This window comes from Genypterus blacodes, unplaced genomic scaffold, assembly GCF_046128005.1.
Source record: "Genypterus blacodes isolate CSIRO-AG114 ecotype Tasmania unplaced genomic scaffold, CSIRO-AGI_Gbla_v1 ptg000039l_1, whole genome shotgun sequence".
NCBI classification, from domain to species: Eukaryota; Metazoa; Chordata; class Actinopteri; order Ophidiiformes; family Ophidiidae; genus Genypterus; species Genypterus blacodes.
In genome coordinates this window covers 664,068-691,079 of record NW_027466852.1, presented here as the reverse complement: position 1 = coordinate 691,079, position 27,012 = coordinate 664,068, and the positions used below count along the sequence as shown (strand labels likewise).

Here is a 27,012-nt window from a genome sequence, read left to right as displayed (position 1 = left end):
TCACTCTCACAAGTATCTGCAGCAAGTCAGTAAGGCGACAATGACGTCACACACACGCCTGAGCCACTGTTCGTGAAACCAAAAACCCAGGAGCTTAACTTGGAACTGTATGGACCAAAACTGCAACGGGTTTATTTCCCATGTGTCTCACACCAGCGACACAGTGAAGTGACGCACTACCCGGTTGGCAAGAATGAACCAAAACCAAGCTGAGAGTGAATGAAACAGACAGCAGGACACACAGACAGAGAGACAGACTCACTGACAGACAGGCTGATGTGATGGAGTGGGTGCAGCCTAGGGAAGCCTCGGTTTGTTTTATGTGTGGGGATTAAAGACACACTCACACGAAACAGACATCACACTCATCGAGGAGAGGGTGCCTACACAGGGCAAACCTGCTGTGTGGGTGCTTGGCACAACACTGACTGACTGACTGACACTACACGCGGTGGCATTTACACAGAGGATTTGCCCCGGGCTCACATGCGGCAAACACGTCGGAAACTAACGCGTAAATATGCGGACACATGGCCGGTGGGAGCTAGAGACCGCAGGAGGTGTGAGGTCGAAACAACAACAACAACACACACACACACACACACACACACACACACACACACACACACACACACACACACACACACACACACACACACACACACACCATGTAATCAAGCACTCTTACTCATTTGTTGATCATGCCTGTATGTGGTATGTTTGTGCATCAACCCATACACGCCTTTAGGTATGACGAGTCCCCTTCAGTGTGCGGGGCAGGGCAGGATACTATGTTTGAGTGAAGTCAAACCAACAAACCAACACCATGCTCCTCCTGCGAGACAAAGTCATTGTCATATTTCAGAGAATAAATCTGATATGATTGAACAAAAGACCTGTTAAAATCTGACGATTTGTTTATCACACTGCTTTATGTGCTGTATTCTTGCCTCCAGCTGGTAGTCAAACACGGGCGCTGACAGCTTGAGGCACAGACAGCAGAACAGCCTTGAAGTGGCGCGCATAGTTACGGCATCTGTTGCAATTTTACTCTGCCAGTCCGTTTTCCCCCATTCATTCACATAATTAGCAATTACTGTAAGAGTGCAACGACAACACAGAAATTTGAATTATTGAGTGATTTCTACTTTTCGGTTTTGCCACACAGACGTTTGCTTCAAGTTAACCAAATGTGTTCATGTAAGAAGGAAAGTCGATCGATCGATCAATCGATCGATCATTCACTTCATTTCATTTCATTCCATCACCTCATCATTCACATCAAACCGAGTGTGTGAGGCAGAAAGCGGCTGGTTCGTGTCAAAGTAACGAGCCTACACAACAAACATAATGTGTTGTGAGTGGCTGTTGGCATGTGGTCATCTATTGTAGCTGAATCATAATTCGGGGGCATCCCGCTTTTCTTAGACAGTCCTTTTCCAGCTTCTCTATCTAAATGTAGGGTGCCGGAAACTGACCATAACGAGTCTCAGTGAGAAGCGGTCAGGAAGCGCGCTCTTCTCCTCCCGGTCCTCCGCTCCTCCACAGAGCTCTGTCATCACTTCCAGGCACCGTGCCTTATTGCCTCCCCCCTCCCTCCACCGTTTCTCATTTTCTCTATTCAAAACCCCCCAACCCTCCCCTCTTCTCCCCTCCCTCTCTTGTCCTATCTGCGTCGAGAAACAGTCTCCTCCTCTCACGGTGTCTGCTGCGCGCACGTCTCCTCCAAAAGCCTTTACGCGCGTCAAGCTCTCCAAGAGAATCCCCAACGGCGGGCCCCTCCTCTTTCCGTTTCTTCACGCCCTCGCAAAAACATGACCCTAGATCGGTGACGTAGGAGATTCCACGATGCCCACTGCCGTAGGCAATAACGAGTTGCTTGAGTATATATGGGACACCGGTAGCCTTCACCCATCACTCGCTCAGTCGCTCCGACTCGGGAACCAGAGCATCAGCGGAGATAGCAGGCTTTACTTCGCCCTCTCAGGCTAACTCGCTTTGGGCTTTGGTTCAGGATGGAAACCTCTTCGACGATTCGGAGCCGACGATGCTCCATCGTGCGCTACTGCAAAAGTAAGTTTCTCTCTGTCTTCTTCTGGCTCCATAAAGGATAATGATGTCTGCCACTTGTGCGGCTTTCACTTTGGCTGATACTTGCTCACTTTTGCAACAACTTCTAAGTTACTGAGAAGGGAGATAGTTTGATACATTAATGCTACATTATTACAAAGTCAAAGTCAGACTGGGTGCTTTTGGGAGACAATCACTACATCCATGATTTGTAACAGTGCAACTGAGGTAGAATAGTCTATAGGCATGGTGTATGTATAATGTGTGATATTAGAGATTTCTGAGTTAATTTATTGTACTAAAAACGTTTTTGGCAATGTTTTGATTGTATAATCCGTGATAAGGCCGTGCGTAATGGTTGGTGCAAATGCAAAGCTGCGGCTCAAACGTCTTCTGTAGCCAAAGTGTTACAGTCCCACAATCTGGTAAATAGCCACTATAACCAGCACAGTAACCAATTATTATTTGATCTGGCAATAAACGTGCAAATGCAAACCTGCACTAACCAGAGCCACACACACAGACACACACACACAGAGCTCAGCACAGCAGCGTTCCATGGATGCGCGCAGGGGATTTCCGCACCACGGACAGCGTCTCACCTCTCTCCTTCTCTCCTTCTCTCCTCTCCTCTGCAGGCGGTCTCTCCCTCTGGCTGGTGGTTTGGCTGCTCCTCGGTAAGCCGAGTCTGGCATCGGCGTGCCCACACCAGTGTGTGTGCTACCCGTCGCCGATGACTGTGAGCTGTCAGGCGCAGAACATTACCGCCGTGCCGGTCGGGGTGCCCTATGAGTCGCAGCGCGTTTTCCTACAGAACAACCGCATCACGGAGCTCAGAGTTGGCTCTTTCGGCTTCGGAACTCAGGTAAAAGCAGGAGCACAGGTGGAAACTAACAAAGCAAATAGAAACTAATGACATTTACGCAACATTTACGCAAAAAAACCGCAATGGTCTTTTTGTGGCTGCATAGAGTGATCACTGTTCATTTCATGCGTTCTTTCTACAGGTTCTGTGGCTGTTCGCCAATAACATCACGTGGATTGAAGCTGGGGCCTTCAGTGAGCTGAGGGACTTGGAGGAGTTGGACTTGGGGGATAACCCGAACCTCCACAGGCTGGAGGGGGGAGCGTTCCGCGGCCTAGAGAAGCTCCAGAGCCTCCACATGCACCGCTGCCGGCTCACTGCCCTGCCCCATGACATTTTCCACAAACTGTACAGCCTGCAGTTTCTCTACCTGCAGGTAGGGGGCAACACAAAGGCACTAATACAAAACAAAATGCTTGGAGAAAATTGATTCACATGAACAAAGACAGAGGGTCCGCAATCCAGGCATCCATCCACCCACACACACACACAAACCTCACACCGAATGTCTTGTATAATTAAGAATATTTCAATACTGAATGTGCTCATGTTTCTCTTTCCTTCGTCAGGAGAACAATCTCCACTTCCTGCAAGACGACATTTTTTCTGACCTCATCAACTTGAGCCAGCTCTTCCTGCATGGCAACCGTATCCGCACCCTCTCCGAGAACGTTTTCCGTGGCTTGGTAAACCTTGACCGCCTACTACTCCACGACAACCGCATCAGGCAGGTTAATCGCCGCGCCTTTCGTGACCTGGGCCGCCTGACCATGCTCTTCCTGTTCAACAACTCCCTGGCTGAGCTGCCCAGCCAGACCCTGAGGGACACCCAGGGCATCGAGTTCCTTCGCCTCAATGCCAACCCTTGGTCCTGTGGCTGCGAGGCCCGCGCCCTGTGGGAATGGTTCCGTGAGGCCCGTGTTTCCTCCTCTGAAGTGATGTGTGCCTCCCCTTCCACACGCCGTGGTGAAGACCTGCGTTTTCTCCGGGAGATGGACTTCGCTCTCTGCCCGCTGCCCGACCCAGGCTCCATTGCCGGCTCCACCACCACTACCTTCAGCACCAAAACACGCTGGTGGTTCGCCAAAAATAAGCCCCAGTCATCCACCAAAGGCCTATTTGAGAAAGCATCAGAGACAGTCAAGGCTGGTTTGTATGGAAAAGGCCCATCCACAACCACCTCAGTGGTCAAGTATGAGCTGGGGGAGGAAGAGTTGGCACTGCCCAAAGTTGATCCAGACGAATACTGGACAAACTACGGCAACGAGGACTCCGGTGTCACACTGCGATGCTTCGAGCTTGAGTGTCCGCCTGACTTCAACCTGCCTCCATCTGCCTCCTCTCCCTTGTCCTCCACTCCTTCTCTCCACTCAATCGTGGCCCTCTCTGTTTTTACAATCTCCCTCAACCTCCACAGTCTCTTTGGCTGAATCAGACTCTTTGTATCCCTCCGGCCTGTTTTAAAGGCTGTGAGGATCCCTGTTAGACACTGTACACCCCCTTTGCCCGCTCTGCTGTAAGTCAATACGAAAGGCTCAGCAAGGGAGATAGGGGGACGGTTAGATTCTGAATCTACCACCTACAGGGCTCAACACTTTTTAGGGCTGCGAAGAGTTCTTCAGCTAAGGCTATGTATCTATAGTACTCTACAGGTATGGCTTTCTGTGTCTCACCTGTATGATGTCATTTCATGGGTACCCATGATTCCCTGCAATCAGGGGTATGAGGGCTGATTCCCTCATTAATAATGTGATTTGATAGCAGCTGTGAATGATGCTGTTAACTTCATCACCTCAACTTAAGTAGAACTGGTACCTACAGGTACAACTAATTATCTGGCTGCTACAAATGCAACAGCTACTGTTAGAATCAGTGCACATGTCACAGTAATGACAATACTGTAACCACTTAAAGTGTCATGTAAATAAGTACGTATTGCCTGTGTGTGTTCAAAGTAATAGACATGTGATCACCTAGCATTAGACGACTAAAACTGTGAGGGCTAGTGCTTCTATGGGACAGAGCACAATGCACAGTGAGGCTGAGAGGAACCGAGGGACAGTGATCGCACAGAGGAAACACATACTGTGAAGAAGGGAGGGAGAAAAGTAGCGGAATGGAAGGTGGTGCGGTTGCGAAAAGAGGAAGGGTAGGCTGGCGGTGAAAGTGAAAGGAGGGAATTTGAAAGAAACAGCATTAAAAACAGAAAGAGAGAGAGAACGGGGATGGTGACAGAGAGGCAGAGAGAGGAAGAGGGGTAGAGAGAGAGAGAGAGAGAGAGAGAGAGAGAGAGAGAGAGAGAGAGACTATATGTGCAGCAATAAGATAAAGAATTCAATAGAAGAAAGGACAAAAGCACACTGACAGACCGTGCTGGCAGTAGAAGCAGCAACCTGCAGGAGAATACTTTACCATTTCATTTTACATTCCATTGGTTTTTGTGTAAATATGGTGTCATGGAGACAACCACAGGGAAAGATTGCCTCCTTTCTGGAAGCCAGCGTTTTGACTTGGATGTCTTTCTGTGACATATTGACTTACAATGTAATGATTGTTTACCTGATGATCTTGATAAAAAAATAAACTGAATATTTCTTGAATTATGTTGTCATACTCTTCTTTCCAGAATACACTTTAAGGTCATTTTATTTTGAAGCTAGCTGTCAAAAACATTCAAACAAACCATCACAAATCTGAGACTAGTAGTTTGGTGCCATAACATGATTAAATCTAACTGAAGTAGACAAAGGGATGGAACGCACAGACTTCATGTCACACCTACGCTCGGTCAGAAATGACTGGGCATGATGGGCAGCTGTCCCAGTGTGTGGACGAGTGAGAATGAATGGTTTCACAATCTGGCAGTTCTGCAAAAGGCAAATACGTCAGCACGTTTGTCACTTCGCTGACTGATCGGCGACTGATGCCAGATGAACCGGTTGACGTTCAAATTCTGTCTGATTTGTAAATAAACCATAGGAACCACAAGAGTCTGATGCTTAACAGCAAAAACAGCGATGGCAGCGAGGTTGTGAATTATTAAAGCTCACACCATGCGGATGTGATGCAAAAAAAAGAGAAGGAGGAAGGTGCTAAATATGGGCATCTCATTATTATACATGTGTCAATCCAAATTCCCACATTGGAAGATAGTGTAGGAGTGATGGTTGGTAGTGCTGTCTATCAGGGTCAGAAATGAAAGGAGATATATAGGAGAACACACACACACACACGCACTCTGATAGATGGGAAGAGGGCAAGGCCAAGATCTGGCAGTAGGAGTGAAAGACGAAGAGGAGGAGGAGGAGGAGGTATATGTGGGAGGTGCACACACACACACACACACACACACACACACACACACACACACACACACACACACACACACACACTCACACACACTTACAGCCACACAATGAGACGACACCCTCTGGGAAATGTTGAGTGTTTACTTGTTGTGTAATACTTGGTTTTGTGGTCAAACTGAGCTCCGGTGCTCCACAGTGACCATGGCAGTGAGGTCACTCTGAGACAGCTAATGTGTCAGTTATTCCAATGTCCCAATGTTTTCATTGTTCATTGTTTTATCTGTGTATGCAAGCTGTAACTCTTTATGATTCTGATAGAAGAAAGAAGAATGAGGAAAGAATGAATTCATACTTCATTTAACAAAATGTATTTGTGTCATCATTCTTTTAAATTGAAATACTGTTCAGTCATTCATGAAACATCCAGAACAAACAGCAACAAAAACAAACACACACACAAAAGTATGCACGCACACACACACTTGAAGAAGCACAAACTTGTCATTAGGTAAAACTTTCAGGCAATAGCACCCACCCCAACTGCAATAGGATGTTTAAAAGGAAAACGGGACAGTGTCTGTTTTGCTCAATGATGCATTCAGGGACAGTGGTTCTATGCAGGGCTAGAGAGACACAATATACATGATGTAATGTGCTGAATGCCCTTGATGAGTGAATGAATGAATGAATGAATGAATGAATGAATGAATGAATGAAAAACATTCTATGCGGTTATCTAAAGTGGTCATTAATGGAATTCCATATAGTAACAAATAGGGCGAAATCATTCATCATTCACTTATTCTGCAAAGGAGGTTATACACGTTATGCACGTTCAATCTTATTCAATTTAGTTAATTTAGTTAATTTTGTGTGTTTTCTAATTTATTTCAATTTCTTTGCATAGTTGTTGTCTTGTTGTCTTGTTGTCTTATGTCTTATGTTTTATATCTCTTAAGTGTAAACTTAATTGGCAATAAAAGCTATTCTGATTCTGATACTCTTATACTCTTTAACAGTTTAATATGTAAAGTATGAATTCCATTCACATTTTTCATTTGAAATCTAATTTAAAAATCTTTTTACAATAAACACGTCTCCCATCTGTGTGCTTGTGTCCCAAATTATTCTGTGCAAACAGACGACAAAGCAAAGACACTGAATGTAAGACAGTCTCACAGACACACACGCATGCACATACACGCATTAGGGCACCACAGTCTGTCATGCCTATATAAGGATGAAACCAGCTCATCCTTCACATTCCCATTGGTCTCTTCGCGTTTGTGCGCCAGAAAAAGAAGAAAAAAAAGTCCATGACGCACCTCATAGAGAACACACACGTGTCGAGTGGGATTCATTGGATGTTTTCTATGTCACTCGACAGTCAGGCACAATTCTAATCAGTTGGATGAGCTGTAACATGGAGGGTGGGGGTGGGACGCAAATCTGTTGGAGGAAGCTATGTTGGATAGATGAATATTAATGACTCCCAGTTTATTCATGAGAAAGAGGGAGAAAAGTATAGACGAGGAGAGGAGGACGCTTTCTCAGTGGTTGCTGAAATGCGTCAGTACTTTGTCACAACTTGCCTCCACCTGCTGAGAGCCCATCCCTCGCTCTCACACACAGATACACACACATAAACCGCCACAAACACAGACACATTCACAAACATGCAACCACTTTCCCACATTCTTACCCAGAGACACAAAGAAGCACATTTGTGCTTTCAGGATTCATAGGCTTTTGTTCCATGCAATGCAGAAATCTAACATCCCTTTCAATTTCACTTTTCTGTGTCATTCCAATTCCGTTTTTGCATGTCTCCTCGTTATAAAGAGCTGCTGACGTAATTTTCCCTGGCCCTTCCGCCCTTATCTCTTTTTCCACCTCTTCTGATCCTTGTGCATCAAAGGTATGACCTATTGTGATCAGACACTGATTCATGGATTTTCTCTCACCCATTCATAGGCAAGAATGTGTCATTGTGCCCTCCCATGTTCTCAGGGCATCTGTCGGTCAGTCGATGTGACTAAGATCTGACACCGATGGGCTCATTTATTGTCTCCCTCTGCACTGCTAGTGGCAATCTCATTATTTTCTAAAGCAAAAGGGTCAGAACAGGAGTGGGATGAAATAGCGTGACACCAGAAAGACTTTGATCTGATGCACTGCTGTGATTGCAGTCGGTTGAGTACAGTATGCAATATATACGAGCAGGCAACTATAGGGTTACACTGAGACGTGTGCATTGGAAAAGGAAAAAACTGAAACAGACACAAGCATGTTGGCATATATAACAACGACAACAACAGATGTAGGATAGAATACTGAAACAATGAAGCTTATAGACTGAGTGACAGAAAGGTGTTGATTCACACATGTAGTCATTTCTAAGGACATCATGTGCTGCTGTTGCATTGGCGTACATTGTAATGTAAGCGACTTTGTAAAAGGAAATGCAATGTGTACTTGCATGTGAGATGCAGAGACGGACTGCCTGTACCAAAAACGTATTATTCTGTTTAAAAGTGAATGCAAAGAAGAAACAGAGCCGATGTGAATCCCAAATACAGGAAGACTCCAGAAGATGAAAATGCTTTTTAATGCACAGTGTAAATGGATAGATAGATAGATAGATAGATAGATAGATAGATAGATAGATAGATAGATAGATAGATAGATAGATAGTATAATGCAAGTCCCAGGATTGTATGTCTATTGTATGGAGCCCAGACCTGCAAGAGGACAAACACATGCATGTCCTTCACAGCTCTGCAAAATGATCAGTGTGACCCCTCTCATGCTTAAAGACTGACAAAGCCAAACACACAATCAGGTATTGCTTATATGTATGATCACAGATACTGCAGCACAGACTGCTTATGTATGTATGTGTGTAGGAGAAATACTGAAAAAGGTGGAAAGTTACTGACGCCAGTATGGGGTAGAAAACAGAACTCGCTGTTGACAGCCGAGATGAAAATGCAATTGGTGTGAAAAAGAGGAAGACAGAAAGACACCAACAGAAGAGGTGCGATGTTTGAATCATGTACTTGGATCTCTTTACTGTGGAGAACATTTGGAAGGCTTGAGTGTGTACGCAGACACTCACGCACACACACGTGCAAACACGCCCTCATTGGCAGGCTCAGTCGCTGCTGGTAAGCCTCGAGAATGGCCCACTGGGAGACAGACGTTCTTCATCACATTGCACAAGAAGGGCTGTCCACGCACTTGCATGCCCACACACACACACACACACACAGTCACACAGTCACACACACACACACACACACACACACACACACACACAGACCGAATTAAAAAAACACGTGTTTATCAGTAACATTCATATGATAATTATTCAACATACTACGTCATGTGATCCTCATCAAGACACAAATTTACAATTACTATTTCTGTTAAACTTGCCTTTAACAGAAATACTGATATACACAAGTACAACAGAGATGATTAAATGTACCACAAAACACACACACACACACACACACACACACACACACACACACACACACACACACACACACTAAACAGATGGGCACAGTCGTGTACAGATGTCTCCCAGATTCTTGCATCATCTGTCACCTTCTTAGATTAAGTGAGATGATTGAGAGAAAATGTTACGTATTAACAGAGTATTGCGAGAGAAAACAGTGTTCAAAGGTGAAAAAGGGATAAGGAGGAGAAGTGTGTGGATGTGCACAGCGGAGAAAAAGGAGAGCGGGACTCAATAGGAGAACAAAGGAGAGAAGGCATTTTAAAGGGTTGAAAGGAAAATGGAGAACAAAGGACAAGAGCCAAAAGAGAGAGCAGAACAACAAAGCATTCCCTTAACTAGGGCAGAGGTCCTACGCTGGAGTCATTCTCTAATTGACCAGACTGCTCCATTTAGTCTTGTTCAGTTTCATCTAGAATAGGACACACAACACACTTACATGTGTGCAATACTCCATTTAAAGGAGTAAAGGAGTTTAAGAGCAAAATGCAATCAAACCATATGCATGCATGGAATCGACAGAAGTTGCTGGGGCAGAATACTCAGATTGAGACGTTTACATGGATAAATCTATCTACAATGGCACAATCTCGGTCTGTTACTCAAAGTAAGCAGACATTGTGCCAATTGTGTGTCAAGACGTGTACATGACATTTGAAAGAGGACATTTATTACTGATCAAACTGTTTACAGTATGAGGTTGAGATTCTGATCAGAGACTCTGAGCTGAGCTCCACATTCACTTTTTGACTTTTATTGCAGAAAAGGTTGTTTTTGCACGTCTCTTCTCCTCATTCTTTGGACAGACCCGTATGGAGCTCTGGGCAGGTTGGTCCTTGTGAGGGACTCAGAAGAGGTCAAGGGTCTGATTACCACAGTGGGCTCCTGAATCCGGAGTAATAGTGACAGACTAGAAAAAGCTGCTACCGTTAAGAGATCAACTCATACATTCACAGAGAACGTGCAGGATTGGTAAAACATTAGACAAGTAAGCTGCTTCTTGATCAGAAGGCTGCTGCTTGTGTCAAGACCAAAAAACCTTGACAGACCATATCATTTCAATCTCCGCCCTTGTCACCTGCATCTGCGCTGTCATGGTGACGGCGCAAACAAAAACGTGACTTCAAGAGCACATAAGTGTCCATAAGTGTCCAAACATGGGGGCGGAGCAAGGATGGGATGGACATGTCAGTTAGTAGGCTGAGTTTAAATACATTAAGCAAAGTTGTGACAGATGAAGGTCTGATCAGACGAAGGTACATATTCCTACATATTGTGGTAAGTAAGAGACACATCTGGTGTGTAGATAGAGGAGGATGGAGGTATTGTCCTCCTGGTTGGAGTGATGGTTATTGTTTGTGAGGCTGTATTCATTTGCATCTGTGAACTGATTTACTAATAATGCTAAGAAGTATTATGAATATCTAATCAAGCTTGCCTTGGGAAGAGAGAAATTGTTGGGTGAATATGTGGATGTATACCTCCATCAGAGCACTTCTTCATGAGGCAGGGCTTCTTGCTTGCTACAGTGCTCTGATTGTCCCAACAGCTTCTCCAAATCAATGTAGATTCATTAGGAAGCTGGTTCCTCTCCTTGTTGGTGTTTCAGGTCAAAGGGAATTCAGCATTCTAAATAATCTACAAAAAAAATGGATAACTATGTGCTCATTTGAATTTCTTTTTCTAATTTGAAGGATTGGATATCAGTAGACCTCATTAAAGATGACTTGATGTGTACCAGTTTCATTTGTTTTTGGCAAATCTTTAATAATCGCCCCAGGCTAAGAGCTCAAAGAAATATTTCGGGAAAATATGGGGGTGGGAAAGTCTGAAACCTCTATCTCACAGAATCATGACACAGCACCAGTAAATTAGTCCTCCTACCCACCATTCCCACTGCTGTGTCCTCATTTCCTTCTATATTTCTTCTTCTTTTCTTTTGCAATTTGTTTTTATTGAAGCAAACATTGTACATGACATTGCGCATACAGTTGTAGGATATGTTGGAGATCATTTTTCATATAGAAAGAGGGGAAAGAGGAGAGAGAGAGATAGAGAGAAGGAAGGAAGGTTGTGATATCCCTACTATTGTTGTTAAACTTTATACATAGACCCTGAGGTAGAGTACAAGTAGATTGGAATTGCAATGATGTCAATGTCAATGCATCATAGGTTGTGGTAGATAGAGAGAGAGAGAGGGGAAAGAGGGGGGGGGGTGAACATTATCATTTCCTTTTGTATATTTCCTTCTATATTTCTTCTAATTGACTCAGACACGTGCCAACTACATTACAGGATTGGGCAGTGTGATCCTGATGCTGCCCCCCTGCAGTCCAGTGCCATTGTATTACTTTCTTCATTACTTTCTTCATTTCCATCTGCAGGTCTATGTGTGGAAGAATCCCATCATCTTTTCCATGTGACTGATGAGTTCCATGCTTGTGTTCTCCTCCTCTTAGCTCTCTTGTAACTTTCAACACATGAGGCGGCAGCAACTTGGCTTTTATCCCAAACCTCTTCCCACCTCTATCCACCTCCTTCCTTCTCACTCTGGCTTCCTCTCTTCTCTCCTTCTCTGGCACTTTCTGTTCACTTCTAAGATGACTGGTTATGTCACCGTGATGTCACCTCCGCTAATAGTCATTTATAGCTATCCGGTACTCACATGTTTGACACATGTGTTTCCCTCAATTTCTATCTCTTTTCATCTCTTTTCTGTCTATTGTTATATCTGATTTGTCCTATCTAACTTCATAAGTTGTTGGAAAAATGTGTGACAGTATTTGGAAACTAGAATGAGGCAGTTAAGTATTATTCCCCTGTTCAAAGATGGAATGTTGTGGCCTTTGGTATTCTGGGCAGCAGAGATTTGGATTCTGATTATCACTGAACATACTTGGGGTCAGTGAAAAGGAATTGATGGATCAAAGACACTTGCTCACAGCAAAGAAGCTGGAACAAGTAGACAGTCAAGGTGACTCACATACCGGAGATGAGGAAAAGCGGCAGCAAACAACTTGACCGGAGGCGTTGTGGAGAAAAGAGAAAACGTACGACCAGGACAGAGGCCTGCACACTGCAGCCCACTCAGCACAACCTCATCAGCCTGGGGATTCAACAATGCTCTCTGATAACCATAACAATGGCAGTTGAGTTTCCTTGTGCAATATTATCCCCATGTTTAGTAACATGGTACAAACTACAATCATTAACAAATAACTAAAGCACTAAACTATAGCAATCAAATGTCCACATTAACAGCTTTAAGACGTAATTTCGTTAATATCGATACAAAATAGTTTTGAGGCACATTTGCATTTCACATAGTGGAGGGCTGTCAGGGCCAATAAGGTCAGAATCAGAAAATTACATTTTCATTTTTAATTTACATTTCATTAATGCTATATGTATTTCACAAACTTTGTTCCCATTCCGGTCTATTAGTGTCATTCCCCCTCTGCTAATGAAGCAAAGCATATTCTTTGACATGCCAGAGCCTTCTAGTTTGCCTAGCCGACAACATCTTGGCGATGCCTGCCCTTCAAGAGCAAGGATGAGCCAGGCACCCAAGCCAGCCACGTTTGCTTCCTCCACTATCACTAATGTTACGCAGGTTGAGAGAGAGAGAGACAAAAAGAAGCTTGCTGACCCCTCGCTGATCTGCGACGGGTATACTGTATATCAAAAGGTTCTTTTAGAGGCCTACACTGTGTGCGGTGTTCTAGGACACCTCCAGCCCTTTGAGAAACATAGTCCAGATAAGTCTTGGCCTGTCAGACTGTTGATGATCCGTGTCAGAAGTGTGGGCAGATGTTAGGTACATGTAGGCTATGAAGTATTTACATACCTCTGTGGGAAGGTTTTATGGATGTCATGGCACAGATTTGATTCCATTGAGCATATCTATCTTGTGAAGGCTTCAGACGTGGGTGTTTCTTGAACAAACTGAGTCATCATCTCAATTAAACTTGTGCAAAATTGGGATAAACAAATGCACAAATATACATCTAAATATGTCTTGGGGATCACAGGCTGGTCAAAGGGAGTCCAAGTGTCGGCTTTAATGATGTCACTAACTGGTGGGAAACTGTCCTCAGTGTTCCAAAAACAGGAATCTATTGCTAAGAGTTCAAAACACATAGGACCCAGACACATACAGCAAGTCTGTCCACTTCAGATCCAGATCTATTGTTTTCCAGAAAGTTAAGATTATTGACAATAAAAATGAATTCCTCTTGTAGATCTGGATTTTCAGCAATAAAATATACATTATAAAATACTTTTCTTTTGGTGCGCACCACTCACTATTAAACAATGACAGCGAAACTCTGTTTCAAACTGCATGCCAAACTACGTGTATTGTAGTTTGGCATCAGCATATGCCTCAGTGACGCTCGCTCTCGTGTCACTTCTACGTGAAAGGAAGGAAACACACGCAGCACAGCAGATCATCATCAAATGTGAATGGGATCTTCCCTGGATTGAGCCCAACCTGCCCACCAAGTTTCAGGATAATTGGCGCATAAATGATCGAACAAACCATAGTCACACTGAATGTTTGTGTGTTGTGTGTTTGTTTCAGAGATAGATAGAGAGGGAGAGTCAGCGGCGGGGGGCAGGGAGGACTTAAAACTTCATTGGCTAGATTTTGTACCAGTTATAGGCCCTGAGTTTATGAGAGAGATTTTACTTGATGTCTCTCTCTCTCTATCTCTGTCTCTCTCTCTCTCTTTCTCTCTCTCTCTCTCTCTCCCCCCTGTTCTGATCCTATATCTATATATTGTGGACATAGGATGCTCTTTACAGCACATTCCAGTGCCACACATGCACATACTGTACATGTTTGCATATTTCTGCTGCTTATGATTGACATTACATATTGGGGATGTTGCACAGTGTGATCATTTGACCGGGTTTACTGGGAGATGTCAGAGTGCACAGAACAGAAGACCCAAGCGCAGATTCAGCTAACAAAACTTTAATGAGGCAGGCAAAAGTGTCCAGAGGAGAAGGCAATAGGCGGCGTCAGGAACAGGCGTAGGTCAGGGGCAGGAGACGGGCGGCGAGGGTCTTTAGGGGAGGCAGGTAATCACACTGACGGAGAAGCACAGGAGGGTAGGGAGTGAAGACACCTGAAACAGAGACAAGACAGTTCTAAGATGAATGGTTATGTCACAGTTTCAAAATAAGACACGAAGTGGCACATGAGGTGACAGAAGACAGGACAGGAGAGGTGCTGGTTGAATAGTCTGACTGCTGCAGGAAGGAAAGACCTGTGGTAGCTCTCCGTTCCTGACAGATCTTGACATAGTTCACACCTGGTCTCCATAGTCATCTGTCTTGTAAGTATAAAGTATTAGTCCTGCTTCTGCTCCTAGTTTTTCTCGGTGATCTGTGTCTCTGTTACCTGTCCTGGTTTTGTCTTGATCTTGTTTGTTCTTTTCGTGTTATCCTTGTTTTTGTTATTTTTATTAATTTCTTCCGTTTTTTCTATTCTTGTTCTGCCGCTCTGTTGTCTTTAGTTTACTCATTGCCCCAAGCCTATTCTTTACAGTAAAACAGGTTTTGATAACTGGTGTAGGGGAAAGAAATGTACATTCTGTAGTTGCACTTGTTGCCCACCCCCATGATTAAATAATTAATTATTTTGATTAATTTCATTAAACCCCTATTTATTTAAGACAATTCATTCAAATCAACCTCATATCAAAAGTTGTGAACGATCTTTTGTACTCTGGTATCAAGTACAAACAGACACAGAAAAACCATTACTAATAAATTAATGTTTATAACCAAGAACTGAAAAAAGGTGTAGCAGAATAAACAATATGATATTTTTTGCGGGTGTATTTCACTCCCCATCAAAATAGTGATAGACGTGTGTGTTGGACCTGACTGTTGAGAGTTTTAGACAGAATTTTGACACACACTATTCCTCTTGGGTCCATGTCCCACAGTTTGAGAACCACTGTTGAAACTGTGCAGTTACTCACTTGAAATAACACAGACTGCACTCAATAATCTCTTCCTCACTTGTGTTCAGTGACGGAGCTCAGACTTAATAGAATCAAATCACGCTGCCATAACTAATTTAAAACCATCCTTGAAATGTCTTCCTGTGTTGACTTATTTCAGAGATGTTTTGGGTTTTAGCCTTTTTTCTATACGAACATTTGTGTCAATATCATTTCACATGTATCACAGCCAAAAAGCGTCATAGTAGTCAAAAATAGCAGATAACAGATGCCACCATCATGTCGTATTTGGCATGTATGGTCTTGTGAGATGTACACAGATTCTTTTTGATCTCACTAGACCTTCTCAGAGTTCTCTGCCTGATACTGAGTCACTCCCACCACCCAGCCTCCCTACAGCCCCTCACCATCTGCCATCACCTACTTGCTCTATATCCATTCTTTGGAAATTGACTGGAATCCGAAATTATCTTATATCCCTTTGTAATGCGCGTGGATATAGGGCATTTTTAGGGTTCATTTTGCGGACTTCCATCTTCTGCCTTGAGCCATGACAGCAGCAGTTGGTGTTTGTGTTGTTATTTATATCATTAATTCATACAATGCTACCAGTTTGCAGCTTATGATGAGTTAAGTTGATTTAAAAACTGGCTCTAGCTCAAGTAGGTGAAAGTATGAAGACATGTTCACGAGTCTGTCAGCATGTCCACCATTGATATTGCAACAAGATACATTAAAAGTATAAATATAAAAAATAGAAATAAAAAAAGAGATGATGAAAAAAATTGAACAGCCGCGGCTTCCTGCTGTTTCAATTTCAATCTACTCGTACCACACATCGCCTATTTTACCTCAGGGTCTTTAAAAAGTTAAACAACAACAATAATACTAATAATACAACCTTTTCCTTTTCTCTATCTCTCTCTCCCTTTCCCCCTCTTTCTGTATGAAAAACAATCTCCAAAATATCCTATAGCTGTATGTGCACTGTCATGTGAAATGTTTGCTTGAATAAAACAAATTTTAATACAGAAAGAGAAACAATTAAAGATGTATGTTAAAAAAACTAAAACCAAAAAATAATCTTTCACATGTTACAGGACCACTACAGTTTGAAAGCATTTCTTGTCTCTGGCTTCCCCCTGTGGGCAGTTACAGTTCAAATTGAAGACGCATACCAGATAAACAACAGTTCAGAGGTGGACATGGAGGGAAAGGCACACAGACGGCTTGACGAAGGACTGGAAAGGCAAAATGGACAGAATATATCCATTATTGTACGTGAGTTTAAGCATGAGGACAACCCAGAGGTACAGAAGATCTTTTATGAGGGGATGATGGAGATGATTCCGGACACGGCCTTCAGAGGCTTGAGATTTCACCCAGAGAGCCTTCTACTCTATGCTGCTTTGACATGTAAGACATATATTACACCCTGTTTCAGTAATGGACTTTATGCTTGTCTCTACAAATTAGGACCAATAAAAGTTTAGTCTCTTCAGTTAGAGGGAAAGACAGTGAGAGAGAGTGAAAAGTCCTGAGACTTTAGACGAATCAACCAGAGAAGATCTGCTGTCATCCATATTTTAAAACTCCCTTTTGGCATCATTTTTTTTGTATTTGAATGATTCCTTCCCTGACAGGCCTTAAGTTATGCTGTCTTTTGTTACATTGCCATATTTTAATGAATAGAGTATATAGAATTTCATTTAAATTTTCATTGCTGTCCTTGATTCTGTTGTATCTTTTTTTCTGGTTCCATTGCACAGAACTCTCTGTAGGCTTCTGCTACTGTCCTACTTATCTTCAATGTCCAGGAGCAACTTCTTGAAATAGTAACTTATCATTCTTCCCCTGTAGTTGTATGTTTTCTCATCACAATGGGTTGGTGGGTGGTCGGTCTCGCCCCGGCTGTTGTTCTGTGTGGACGCTACGCCTGCAGCAGGTCTGTGATCCATACTTACACTGACCTCGCCTTGAAAGGAGACATAGAAGACACCGAAAAGTTCTACATGAAAACACCAGGTATAGAATTACATTTTATCAATTTATAAACGTTTGCTTTGCTCATTGTGTATTTGAACAATCCTGATCAGAGGAAACAAAGTCAGATCTTTCTCTAGTCAGTGAGTGTACCCATGAAACGGTGGGGGTGTCTTTCATTGGTTTATGGAAAAATATTGTAATGATCCTTAGTTCATGGGGTATGTTAGGATCATGTATTCAATTGCTGGTGTTATTTATCAATAGAATAATAACCTTTATGCCTTTTTTGGCACCAAGTAAATGACAAGACAAGAAATTGTCCAAACAGAGATACGGTTCCTCCTCTTCGGTGGCATCCTGACTTTACTGTGAGCCCCCACTCTATATATGACTCATAAATGATCAACCAATAATCATATTTCAGCTAATCAGTCCTCATGGAGCAGATGTATATCTAAGTCAAACTGCTATCTTAACTTAAAATGTATTATTGTAATATATATGTATTAATTATTGTGATTGGAGTGCATTTTTTTACGTGTTCATTTTGTATTGTTGTTCTTTGCTCCAGGTTATTGTAGGTGGGTGGCAGTTCATGAAGACAAAGTAGTGGGTTTAGTAGAAAGCCACCAGATAACAGGAGGTGTCCTTGAGCTGCGACGGATGTCTGTAGACCAGAACTTTCGACAATGTGGAGTTGGTGTGGCACTGGCAAAGAAGCTTCTGGAGTTTGCCATGACTCACAGGTTTTCATCTGTGGTTCTGGGTACTACTGCATACAGCCATCCTGCCCACCGGCTCTATCAGCGCCTGGGCTTCCGGCTTGTGGGGGTGACTAATGGGTACTTTGCAAAAGGTTTTAGAGCATCTTTACTGGAAAAAGTGTTCTATCGCGTCCGCCATCATCACTACAAGTTAGATCTACATGATAATCTGAACAAAGTAAAACACTGAGTGCGTTGAGTGTGATGTGGGGACATTACACACTTTCTGTAGAGCAAAAGAAGTCCAATAACCAAGCAGCAATGTGTATTGTGAAAAATGTACATGCCAAGGGTGCCCACAGGATCCTAGGGTATCCCAAAAAAATAAACAAAGCCAATAATTAGGACTTACATTATGACGTAATTCACCAGTATATTTTTCACTCATAGCATATTGCACTCATGCATATTAGAATCAGTTCTAATGTAGGGGTAGGCTTAGCTTATGTTAAGGTGTTAAAGCCTGATCTTTCATCAGCAACACCGGATAGACTTACCTCATAAAGAATGAAGTAGAATGGAAATGATGCACGTTACACAACTTACAGAACTTACTTTAACACTTCTGTCGTGTCATTGTAACTTTCACACAAATTCACTGCTTCAACGTCGAACAAAAGAATTATCACTGAATGCGCACCAATTTCATCAAAGGGAGCAATCAAAAACTCCCTGCAGATTATAATCATAAATTGACAATGAAAAATAGCAAGCCAAAAAAGAAAGATAATTTAAGGTGCAGAAAAGGCTGGTGCTTATCTCATCCTCAGCAGTGCCGGCTTGCTGGCTCAGTCTCGGCTGGGCTGGATATTATCAGCTCGTGTGCTGCTGGGACTCATTCTCTGCAGAGGATTGGTGCTTTTTCCTCTTCAGATTCTACAGTTTCACAATGCTGAGCTGTTTTCTTTTCTTTAACATAACTGCTGGCTAATGTTTATTACAATATGCTCAATTATGAGTTATCTTAAATGAATGTGAGCAACTCTAAACTTTTATACAGTATTTGAAAAAGTGTAACATATTTAGGATTTTTTACTCTTGGGTGAGGGGTAATGTAAACAACATAACAGTGTCTGTAACTAAGAATATGTACACATGGGAAGTGCAATGTAACTGATACAACACAATAAAGTATGAATGAAACTGTAATGATAGTGATGACACACAACATGGCCAAAGGAATGTGGACACCCAAACATTATACCCTTACAATACATGTATACTGTATATGTATGATAGAAATACAGTACATTGCAAATACTAAATAAACAAACTTTGTTATATGTTGGCAACACATGGGGTTATTTAATGAATTATTTGTAATTGGTTGGATTCTATACATTCCATTCAATACATTGCTGCTTAGGAGATGTACGCACAATACACACTTATTCCTTGAGTTGTAGGCGAAAGTTGTGTCACTTCACACACACACGTAACATTCTGACCACAAACTGTGCATGGATTTGTTCCTGCAGCATTTTTTGCACAGTGTAAAATCCACCACATAGCTACAACGCACCCCCAACCAAAAAACAAGCAAATGTATCACAATTCATATAGATGTGTTGCTCTACAAAAGCCTCAACAAGAGGAAGTGATATGAATAATTGCTGTGAAGGCAGAGTTTTTAGATTTTAACCCTGCGTAAATTCAATTCCAAAGGTCCTTATCAAGAATCTGTGTAAAAATGTTTGTATTGAAGTGATCAGATTTCTGAAGTGTTGTTATTATGATTGGGATCCTTTGTGATTGAATAGCGTCATAGACAATGGATTTTCTGTGTGATGCATACTTTTTTAAGACCTGCACACTCTTGGCCCTTCATGTCCCACACATGTGAACATCTGCTCTGTATAAACTTCACCTTTTATGCAAAACCTATACACTTCAATAGCTGGCACACAAGTGGACATATTAGGAAATTGATGGTCATGCCAGGATACACAGACAATTAGAATTCAGCCATATTTCAAATATGAATTAATTGGAGTATAAGTAAAATGTTGAAGAAATGCATGTGGAGGTGGCATTTTGGTGTAATCAAATTTAAATTTATGTCAATGTCAACTGCATTATGGTGCAAACAAAATAATATACAGTATGCATAATTAAAAGTCAAGGTTAACCGTGCTATGCCTCTTTGACTGGCTGGACCGCCTCTGCACTTCTCTCCACCTCCTGACCAACCTTCAAATTGTGCTCCTCTGGCCATAAGGACAAAGAAGAATTCATAACAAGTGTGCCATCCAAAGCCCACAAATCCTTCTGCATTTGTTATCATCTTCACAAGGAGCGGTAAGAGTGACTTTGTTTGGCTGTTGTTTTGATTGCTTACTGTCTATTTTAAGCATTTATGTAACACTTTGTAGACAGTTTCACATGACAGAGTACAGACCGTCAAAGATGTCTGAACACATTTACTCACATGATGTAAACAAAGTGCACAAGCTCTATCTGTAGATCGTGGTAAGAACCTATTGGTGGAAAAGTAGAAGTGGAACCAAAATAAGAAGGGAGAAGTTGTGAGGTGTTGTTTCATTTCAGTCTCTGATGGTTTTAGCGAGACCTTGAACAAAAAGTCACACGAAGCGGATATGGAAGTTGATGAAAGTCCAAGACGCTACAAACGCCTCTTATCAGATGATGTTAAGAGCAAGTTCCAGCATTCAGGTAATAACATTATATTATTGTAACTACAGATTTTTAGAAGCTTATCTATACACATGGAAATATTTGTCTTATTAAAAATCATACTTATTACTGGGCAATGCAAGTGAGGTCACTCAGTTTAGCCTAAATAAAGGTTAATTATGACATGGCATGTAAAATACTTGTTTGTGATTGGCTGGCAGAAATTAAAACAATGTACAAGGACACCCCAAAATTTTAACAAAACAATCATGTTTCTAAATCTGTGCAACAATACTCCTGTTTCATGTTATTTATCATTGCAGTTGATTAATGGGGCCAAGAGGGTGGGGGGACATTTTCAATTTATATACAAATGTGTGTGTGTGGTGTTGTGGTTGTGGTGATCTGGTTGTGACTGTATCCATTCACACTGGGAGCCTGAACACATTATGTGTCCTCTCAGATTTGATTGCATTCAGATCACAATGCATTAACCTTGTATGAATACGTGTTTTGCCATATTCACATATTGTGTGTATCAATGCAGGCCTCATTTTAATTATCATCATTTAAACTCAACCTAATCTATATAAAGGTTATTCAAAGGCACTTTACATACAGAGCATTTAAAGAAACCTAACATTCCCCCATGAGCAGGCACTTTGGCGGCAATTCAATATGTAAATGAGCAAACTATTCCTGAAAGAATACAGTGCCCACTTTCATAAAGCTGACACTTAACTTTGGTCGTACATAGTTTTGAAATAAAGCACTCTCCCACATAACCACAACTTCCTTAGCTCACTTCATGATTTTTGTTTTGTGCTCCGTCATGATTCAGTTTCTGGGTTGAGAGGCAACCCTGTCAAGTTGGCAACTATTTGCTCTGGGCTGCTGTGTCTTCTTCTCCTGGCTGTAGTCATTGGCCAGAGTGTCCACAGTGAGTTGTATTCTTGTGTTTCTCAAGTTTTAGAGGTTTCCATCATATAGTAATACAATCATTGATCCGCAACACACTAACCAGTGTCTAACCTCTGCTACAGGTCGCAATGTAGCGAAAGACCACCTCAACAGCTACAAGGCCATGACTAAAGAGAAAGAAAACTTAGAGGACAACCTGAAAACTGCGCAGAAAGAAAAGAAAGAACTACAAGTCATCCAAAGCCGCTTACAGGACCAAAACAATGCCTTGAGTAGAACAAAAGACCAAATACAGACCAATAACAATATTCTGACCAAAGAAAAAGACGATCTTCAACTGAAACAAAGCCAGTTACAGACCAGTAACACTGCTTTAACTAAAGAGAAGGACCAGCTAAAATCCAGTTCAGACCTGCTCCAGACAAATAATGCCGCCCTGACTAAAGCCAAAGAGTTGTTACAGGCCGGATATGATTCAGCAGTTAAGCAAAAGAATGACTTACAGGCTAGTAGCAGCTCAGTGACCAAAGAAAGGGACAATTTAATAAACAAAGTAAATAATCTAACCAGAATCAGAGAGGAGATGCAGAAGGGTTACAACTCCATGATAAAGGATGTGGAAAATTTGCAGAGAAGCTACAATGCCTCCATCAGTGCGAAAGACCTAGTAGAGAGTAGTCACAGCAATCTGTCCAAAGATAGAGAGGTGCTGCAGGCCAGCTACAACATTTTGGTAAAAGCTACAGACAAGCTGAAGGCCAGTTATGTTGCCTTAGTTGATGAAAAAGACACACTTGAAAACAGATGCGCAAATGCAACTGCAGAGAGAGACCTTTTAAAGGTCAGAATCAGCAACCTGGCTGCAGAGCAAGACAAGATGCAGAAGGAAATGCAGAAACTGAACGCAACGATGCAAGGTAAGCTGAAGGACACGGGAAACATTAGTGCAATTTCAGCATGTTTCAATTTTTTCACGTTTCCTGACTTGGGAAATATGCATGAGGCCTAAGTTCCAGTTCTGCTATCCACAGTAAAGCTCAAAATGTTTCCTTGATCCCAGCTTCTCCATTTGATCTGAAAGCAGAGATACAGGGACTTTACAGGGTGATTGGAAGGTTAAGATAAGGATAGATATGTAAATCAAATAGAGAATGTATAACTGCCATCAAGAAATTAAATCGCCATCACTTTTGACAAGACTGGGATCATTAGTGGGGAGGGAAGTTTCCCCACTGAAAACAATTCAAAGAAGAAATATTAGAATCCTAAAACAAAATATTCAAATGTAAATATTTTATTTTGGTTTATTCAACTTTTTTCTAGTTAGATACAGATTTTCACATATTACATAAAAATAAGAAGAAATTTGAGTAGTAGAAATACTACAGTACAGTAAAGCCTACCTCCCCTTTTGGGGCCTAGTTGCATAAAATGTTTATAGTTGTGGTTTAGCAACGAATACCATGTTTCCCATTTCTTATAAAATGTACTTTAACATGATGACGTAACCACTGACTTATGTATGTCTCAACACTTGTTTGTTGATCAATATCAACAGCTAAGAAATGTCCTTCTGGCTGGACGAGGTTCCAGTTCAGTTGCTACTTTAGATCCACCACCAACAAAACCTGGTCACTAAGCAGAGAGAGCTGTGAGAAGAAAGGGGCAGACCTTGTTGTCATAGACAGCCCTGAGGAAATGGTGAGTTTATCTCTTTGCTTTAGATATTATTTGAACATTTTCGAGGGGAATGCGTGACATCCGGTGCAATGGTTTCGAATTCAACCTCGTTTCCTTCACAGGTATTCCTTAATGGTTTGGTTGGCTCTAAAGGATCACCATGGATTGGCTTGACTGATGGTGGGAAAGAGGCAAAGTGGAAGTGGGTGGATGGGACGCCTCTGGGCACAACGTGAGAGACTTAAACTCTTATGTAACACATTTCCTTTCTGCTGATGTGAGACACATTTGAGAGATAACACTTGTTCTCTGTGTGTACAGGACATATTGGGCTCAAGGCCAGCCCAACAGCCATAACGGTGTAGACCAGGACTGTGTGGAGTTCTGGTCCCGTACAACAGGGACGGGTGAATGGAATGATGAGCACTGTAACATAGAACAACAATGGATCTGTGAGAAGTAGAGATGAGCCCACAATTAATAACCTGGTGTTTTGCCAAACTAGACCAATCTGTAGTTTAACTATACCGCTACTGGAATTTGTACTTATATACCATAAGCATGAGAAGCATGAGAACATGTACTTCTTAACCTTGGACTAACATTAAGTTTGATTAATATGATCCAGAATTGACAAGAAAGATATATTGTTTTTGAAAATGATCTCAACAGATTATCATTATTATCATATTCACCATTTATTGATTGATCTCACTGCTTCAATTGACAGAAATAATTCCCTAGAGACTCAATGCTCTGCCTAAAGGACAAGGATGATTTACCGCTTGTCTCAGATGGTTGTAGCTTAGTGGAGTATGCATGCCTGGACACACAACTGGAAGAAAAGTCAACATGGTCAAAGAAAGACAATTTACTGTTTGGTAGCTTGTTGATCTTCTGACCAGGAGGGTGCTCAGTTAATAGCTCATACAGATACTAGTATTATCTATAATCTAATGTGTATCAAAAATGATTCTATTAATGTGCTTTTATTATTGAAGTCCAGGCATTGTGCTGTGGTTAAACAGTGATAGATTTTATTTTCACGCACACATTTTCTATATCATTGATGAAGCATTATCAAATTAGGCAAAAAAAAAAATGCGGGACACAAAATTACTGGGACAAAATAAATATGTAAATCATGACAAATTCATTTAATAAATTGTAAATATTAAAGTATGAGCATGAAATCGTGTGGGCTACTCAATACATGTTTCAAGGTGGCTGACAAAAGCCAAAGTGAAAGAAACAAAGATGTAACAACAACAAAACATCAGTAGACCTGATGGTGGCGCCATAACAACAACTAAAATTTTGTTGATAACTTCTGAACCAGCCACAATAAACTGTACACCTCTAGTCTCTATGCTCTGCATGTTTAAAAGAATAACAAGGCCAAAGTGCTACAAAGGGATGAGTCTGTCACATTGTTGCTTGGTTCTTCTCAAATATCCATTCTTCTATCATTTCCTGTTGGTCTTTCACAGTCAATAGTCATACTTGTCCCCCTACAATGCCTTTGTGTTTGCCTCAGAGTTGTTTCTCAATTCTCTCTTGTCAACTGGCTCAAAATTCAGACAAAGGAGGGGAAAATACACAAGGTTGCAATCAAAATAAAAGATTTCATTAAATAACTAAGTGTTGGGGAGTGTGTGGGTGGATGAAGAGTAATGTGACTCTGACACACTAAACCAGCAAACCAAACCAACAGACTAAACCAAGTGACCATGGGGAAGTAGAGAGAGTGATGAAATGGCCTCCCACTCAAATCGAGCTCAGGTGATCCTCGTCTAGGCAACGACCAGCGCCACTCTGCTGACTCAACTCCTGGCAACAAGCACACACCAGGAAGCAAACCCAGAGTGAGTGGGGTCATCAAACTCTGCACAGCCAACAGACTTAACATGTTTTCATTTGCACTTGTATCACTAGTCAATTTGGTAAAGTAGATACCCAACCCTTTTTTTTGTTATTGACCATACATAGTACATTCATCTGGTCTCCACATGTCTCTCTGGGGTTTGTACCTTACTTGCCTTATATGTCCCTGTGAAATCACAACTTTGACAGTGTTTGGTCCTCAAGAATTTTGTCTTAGTTTTCAAGAAATCACAATTATTTGAGCTATTCCTTTGATAGGACATGAGTGCAACACCCTTGGTACACCTTGGCCTCCCTGATTAGTTCAAAACTCATACATTGACAGGACAGTTTCAACAAATTTCTCTACTAGTGGATATACTGTTTTCACACCTGAAATTCTCTGCAATATGCTTCCAATTTTTCCACATGCTTGCCACATGGAGATGAAATAACATAAATAACACATTCTGTGGCAACTAAACACATTTTGCGGTGTAACAGATATAGTTTCTTCCCAGAATGAAGAGCTTTTAATGTAAACATTTCGATGCAATGCTACTGTATATTGTGTGCAATCACATTTATACATAATTTCGATTTGGGATTTGGGAAACTGTGCTGTGTTCAGAATTTTCTAGAAACTGTCAGCATTTTAAAACAAGAAATAATGAGAGGAACTAATAGGATTTGTTTTTACTGAGTAGATCTATTCATCATATAGATAACAATTATCTGGGTGCACTGCTGAATTGTTTCATTAATTGTAAGACAATTAGGCTTTTTGGATCCATAAATATGCAAAATTAGTAAATAAGGGGATTTTACAGTGTGTTTTCAGTCAGTTATGGGATCAGACCTTTTCAAACAAGTAACAGTTAAGAAAAGCTGTATAATGTGACACACTGTCTCATCATTACGCTCCTCCTGTCCTGGTCACACCCATACATGACTTCTGAAACTCTTATTATGAATCCATTTTGTGTATCTTAATTCTTAAATAGTAAGTAAGGCATGTATTTTCATTATGTGTGCATGGGGCATCATGCATTACAGAGGAGATGATGTCATTGCTTTTGCATGTTCAAAAATGGATTCTGCACATTGTAATACTGATTAATGATTGCCAACATCAAGCAAGTTGGATAACTCTGCCAGCCATTATGCTGTTTTTGTGTTATGTGGTGAATTATTATGTGTTATGTGGTGAATAATTTCAAGGTCAAACTATTGTCTGATGCCAAAAGCATTAACATGGACAGGCTTCATCCACAATTCCAAGAAACTCAAACTGATGTGACGACAATTCCGGATGACAATGATGGATTAGTTTGATACAGGTGTTATGATAAAAGGGCCATCACAAAATCCAATCTCTCTGTGGCGGTCTGTCTTTGTGCTTCTTGCCACTTTCCTATTCATC

At 41.6% G+C, this 27,012-nt stretch overlaps 3 protein-coding genes across 4 annotated transcripts; all 3 read left to right on the top strand.

Moving 5' to 3' along the window:
- Positions 1-1,893: 1,893 nt before the first annotated feature.
- Positions 1,894-5,490, top strand: rtn4rl2a (reticulon 4 receptor-like 2 a). The gene is made up of 4 exons (XM_076147997.1): positions 1,894-2,073; positions 2,709-2,935; positions 3,078-3,311; positions 3,505-5,490. The coding sequence occupies exons 1-4, from the start codon at positions 2,016-2,018 to the stop codon at positions 4,363-4,365; spliced, it is 1,380 nt and encodes a 459-aa protein (XP_076004112.1). The 5' UTR covers positions 1,894-2,015; the 3' UTR covers positions 4,366-5,490.
- An 11,395-nt stretch (positions 5,491-16,885) lies between these two features.
- LOC142996913 (N-acetylaspartate synthetase-like) lies at positions 16,886-18,681 on the top strand. The gene is made up of 3 exons (XM_076148038.1): positions 16,886-17,157; positions 17,602-17,766; positions 18,299-18,681. Exons 1-3 carry the CDS (start codon positions 16,947-16,949, stop codon positions 18,679-18,681), a joined length of 759 nt encoding a protein of 252 aa, XP_076004153.1. The 5' UTR covers positions 16,886-16,946.
- A 1,996-nt stretch (positions 18,682-20,677) lies between these two features.
- LOC142996952 (uncharacterized) lies at positions 20,678-25,363 on the top strand. 2 transcript variants are annotated; one of them, XM_076148079.1, is made up of 7 exons: positions 20,678-20,789; positions 21,055-21,164; positions 21,967-22,065; positions 22,169-22,963; positions 23,605-23,747; positions 23,849-23,958; positions 24,048-25,363. In XM_076148079.1, exons 2-7 carry the CDS (start codon positions 21,089-21,091, stop codon positions 24,187-24,189), a joined length of 1,365 nt encoding a protein of 454 aa, XP_076004194.1. In that variant the 5' UTR covers positions 20,678-20,789; positions 21,055-21,088; the 3' UTR covers positions 24,190-25,363. The 2 variants fall into 2 exon arrangements, with proteins under 2 accessions (XP_076004194.1, XP_076004195.1); XM_076148080.1 differs by having other exon boundaries at positions 20,694-20,789; positions 21,039-21,164.
- The last annotated feature ends 1,649 nt before the right edge of the window (positions 25,364-27,012 follow it).

Bases quoted from the DNA above. Each gene is read 5' to 3' on its own strand.
- rtn4rl2a (XM_076147997.1), top strand. From the start codon at position 2,016: ATGGAAACCTCTTCGACGATTCGGAGCCGACGATGCTCCATCGTGCGC. The intron at 2,074-2,708 runs GTAAGTTTCTCT...TCTCCTCTGCAG, and splicing joins CATCGTGCGCTACTGCAAAA to GCGGTCTCTCCCTCTGGCTG. The intron at 2,936-3,077 runs GTAAAAGCAGGA...TTCTTTCTACAG, and splicing joins CTTTCGGCTTCGGAACTCAG to GTTCTGTGGCTGTTCGCCAA.
- LOC142996913 (XM_076148038.1), top strand. From the start codon at position 16,947: ATGGAGGGAAAGGCACACAGACGGCTTGACGAAGGACTGGAAAGGCAA. The intron at 17,158-17,601 runs GTAAGACATATA...CTTCCCCTGTAG, and splicing joins ACTCTATGCTGCTTTGACAT to TTGTATGTTTTCTCATCACA. The intron at 17,767-18,298 runs GTATAGAATTAC...TCTTTGCTCCAG, and splicing joins GTTCTACATGAAAACACCAG to GTTATTGTAGGTGGGTGGCA.
- LOC142996952 (XM_076148079.1), top strand. From the start codon at position 21,089: ATGGAAGTTGATGAAAGTCCAAGACGCTACAAACGCCTCTTATCAGAT. The intron at 21,165-21,966 runs GTAATAACATTA...GTCATGATTCAG, and splicing joins GAGCAAGTTCCAGCATTCAG to TTTCTGGGTTGAGAGGCAAC. The intron at 22,066-22,168 runs GTGAGTTGTATT...CCTCTGCTACAG, and splicing joins CATTGGCCAGAGTGTCCACA to GTCGCAATGTAGCGAAAGAC.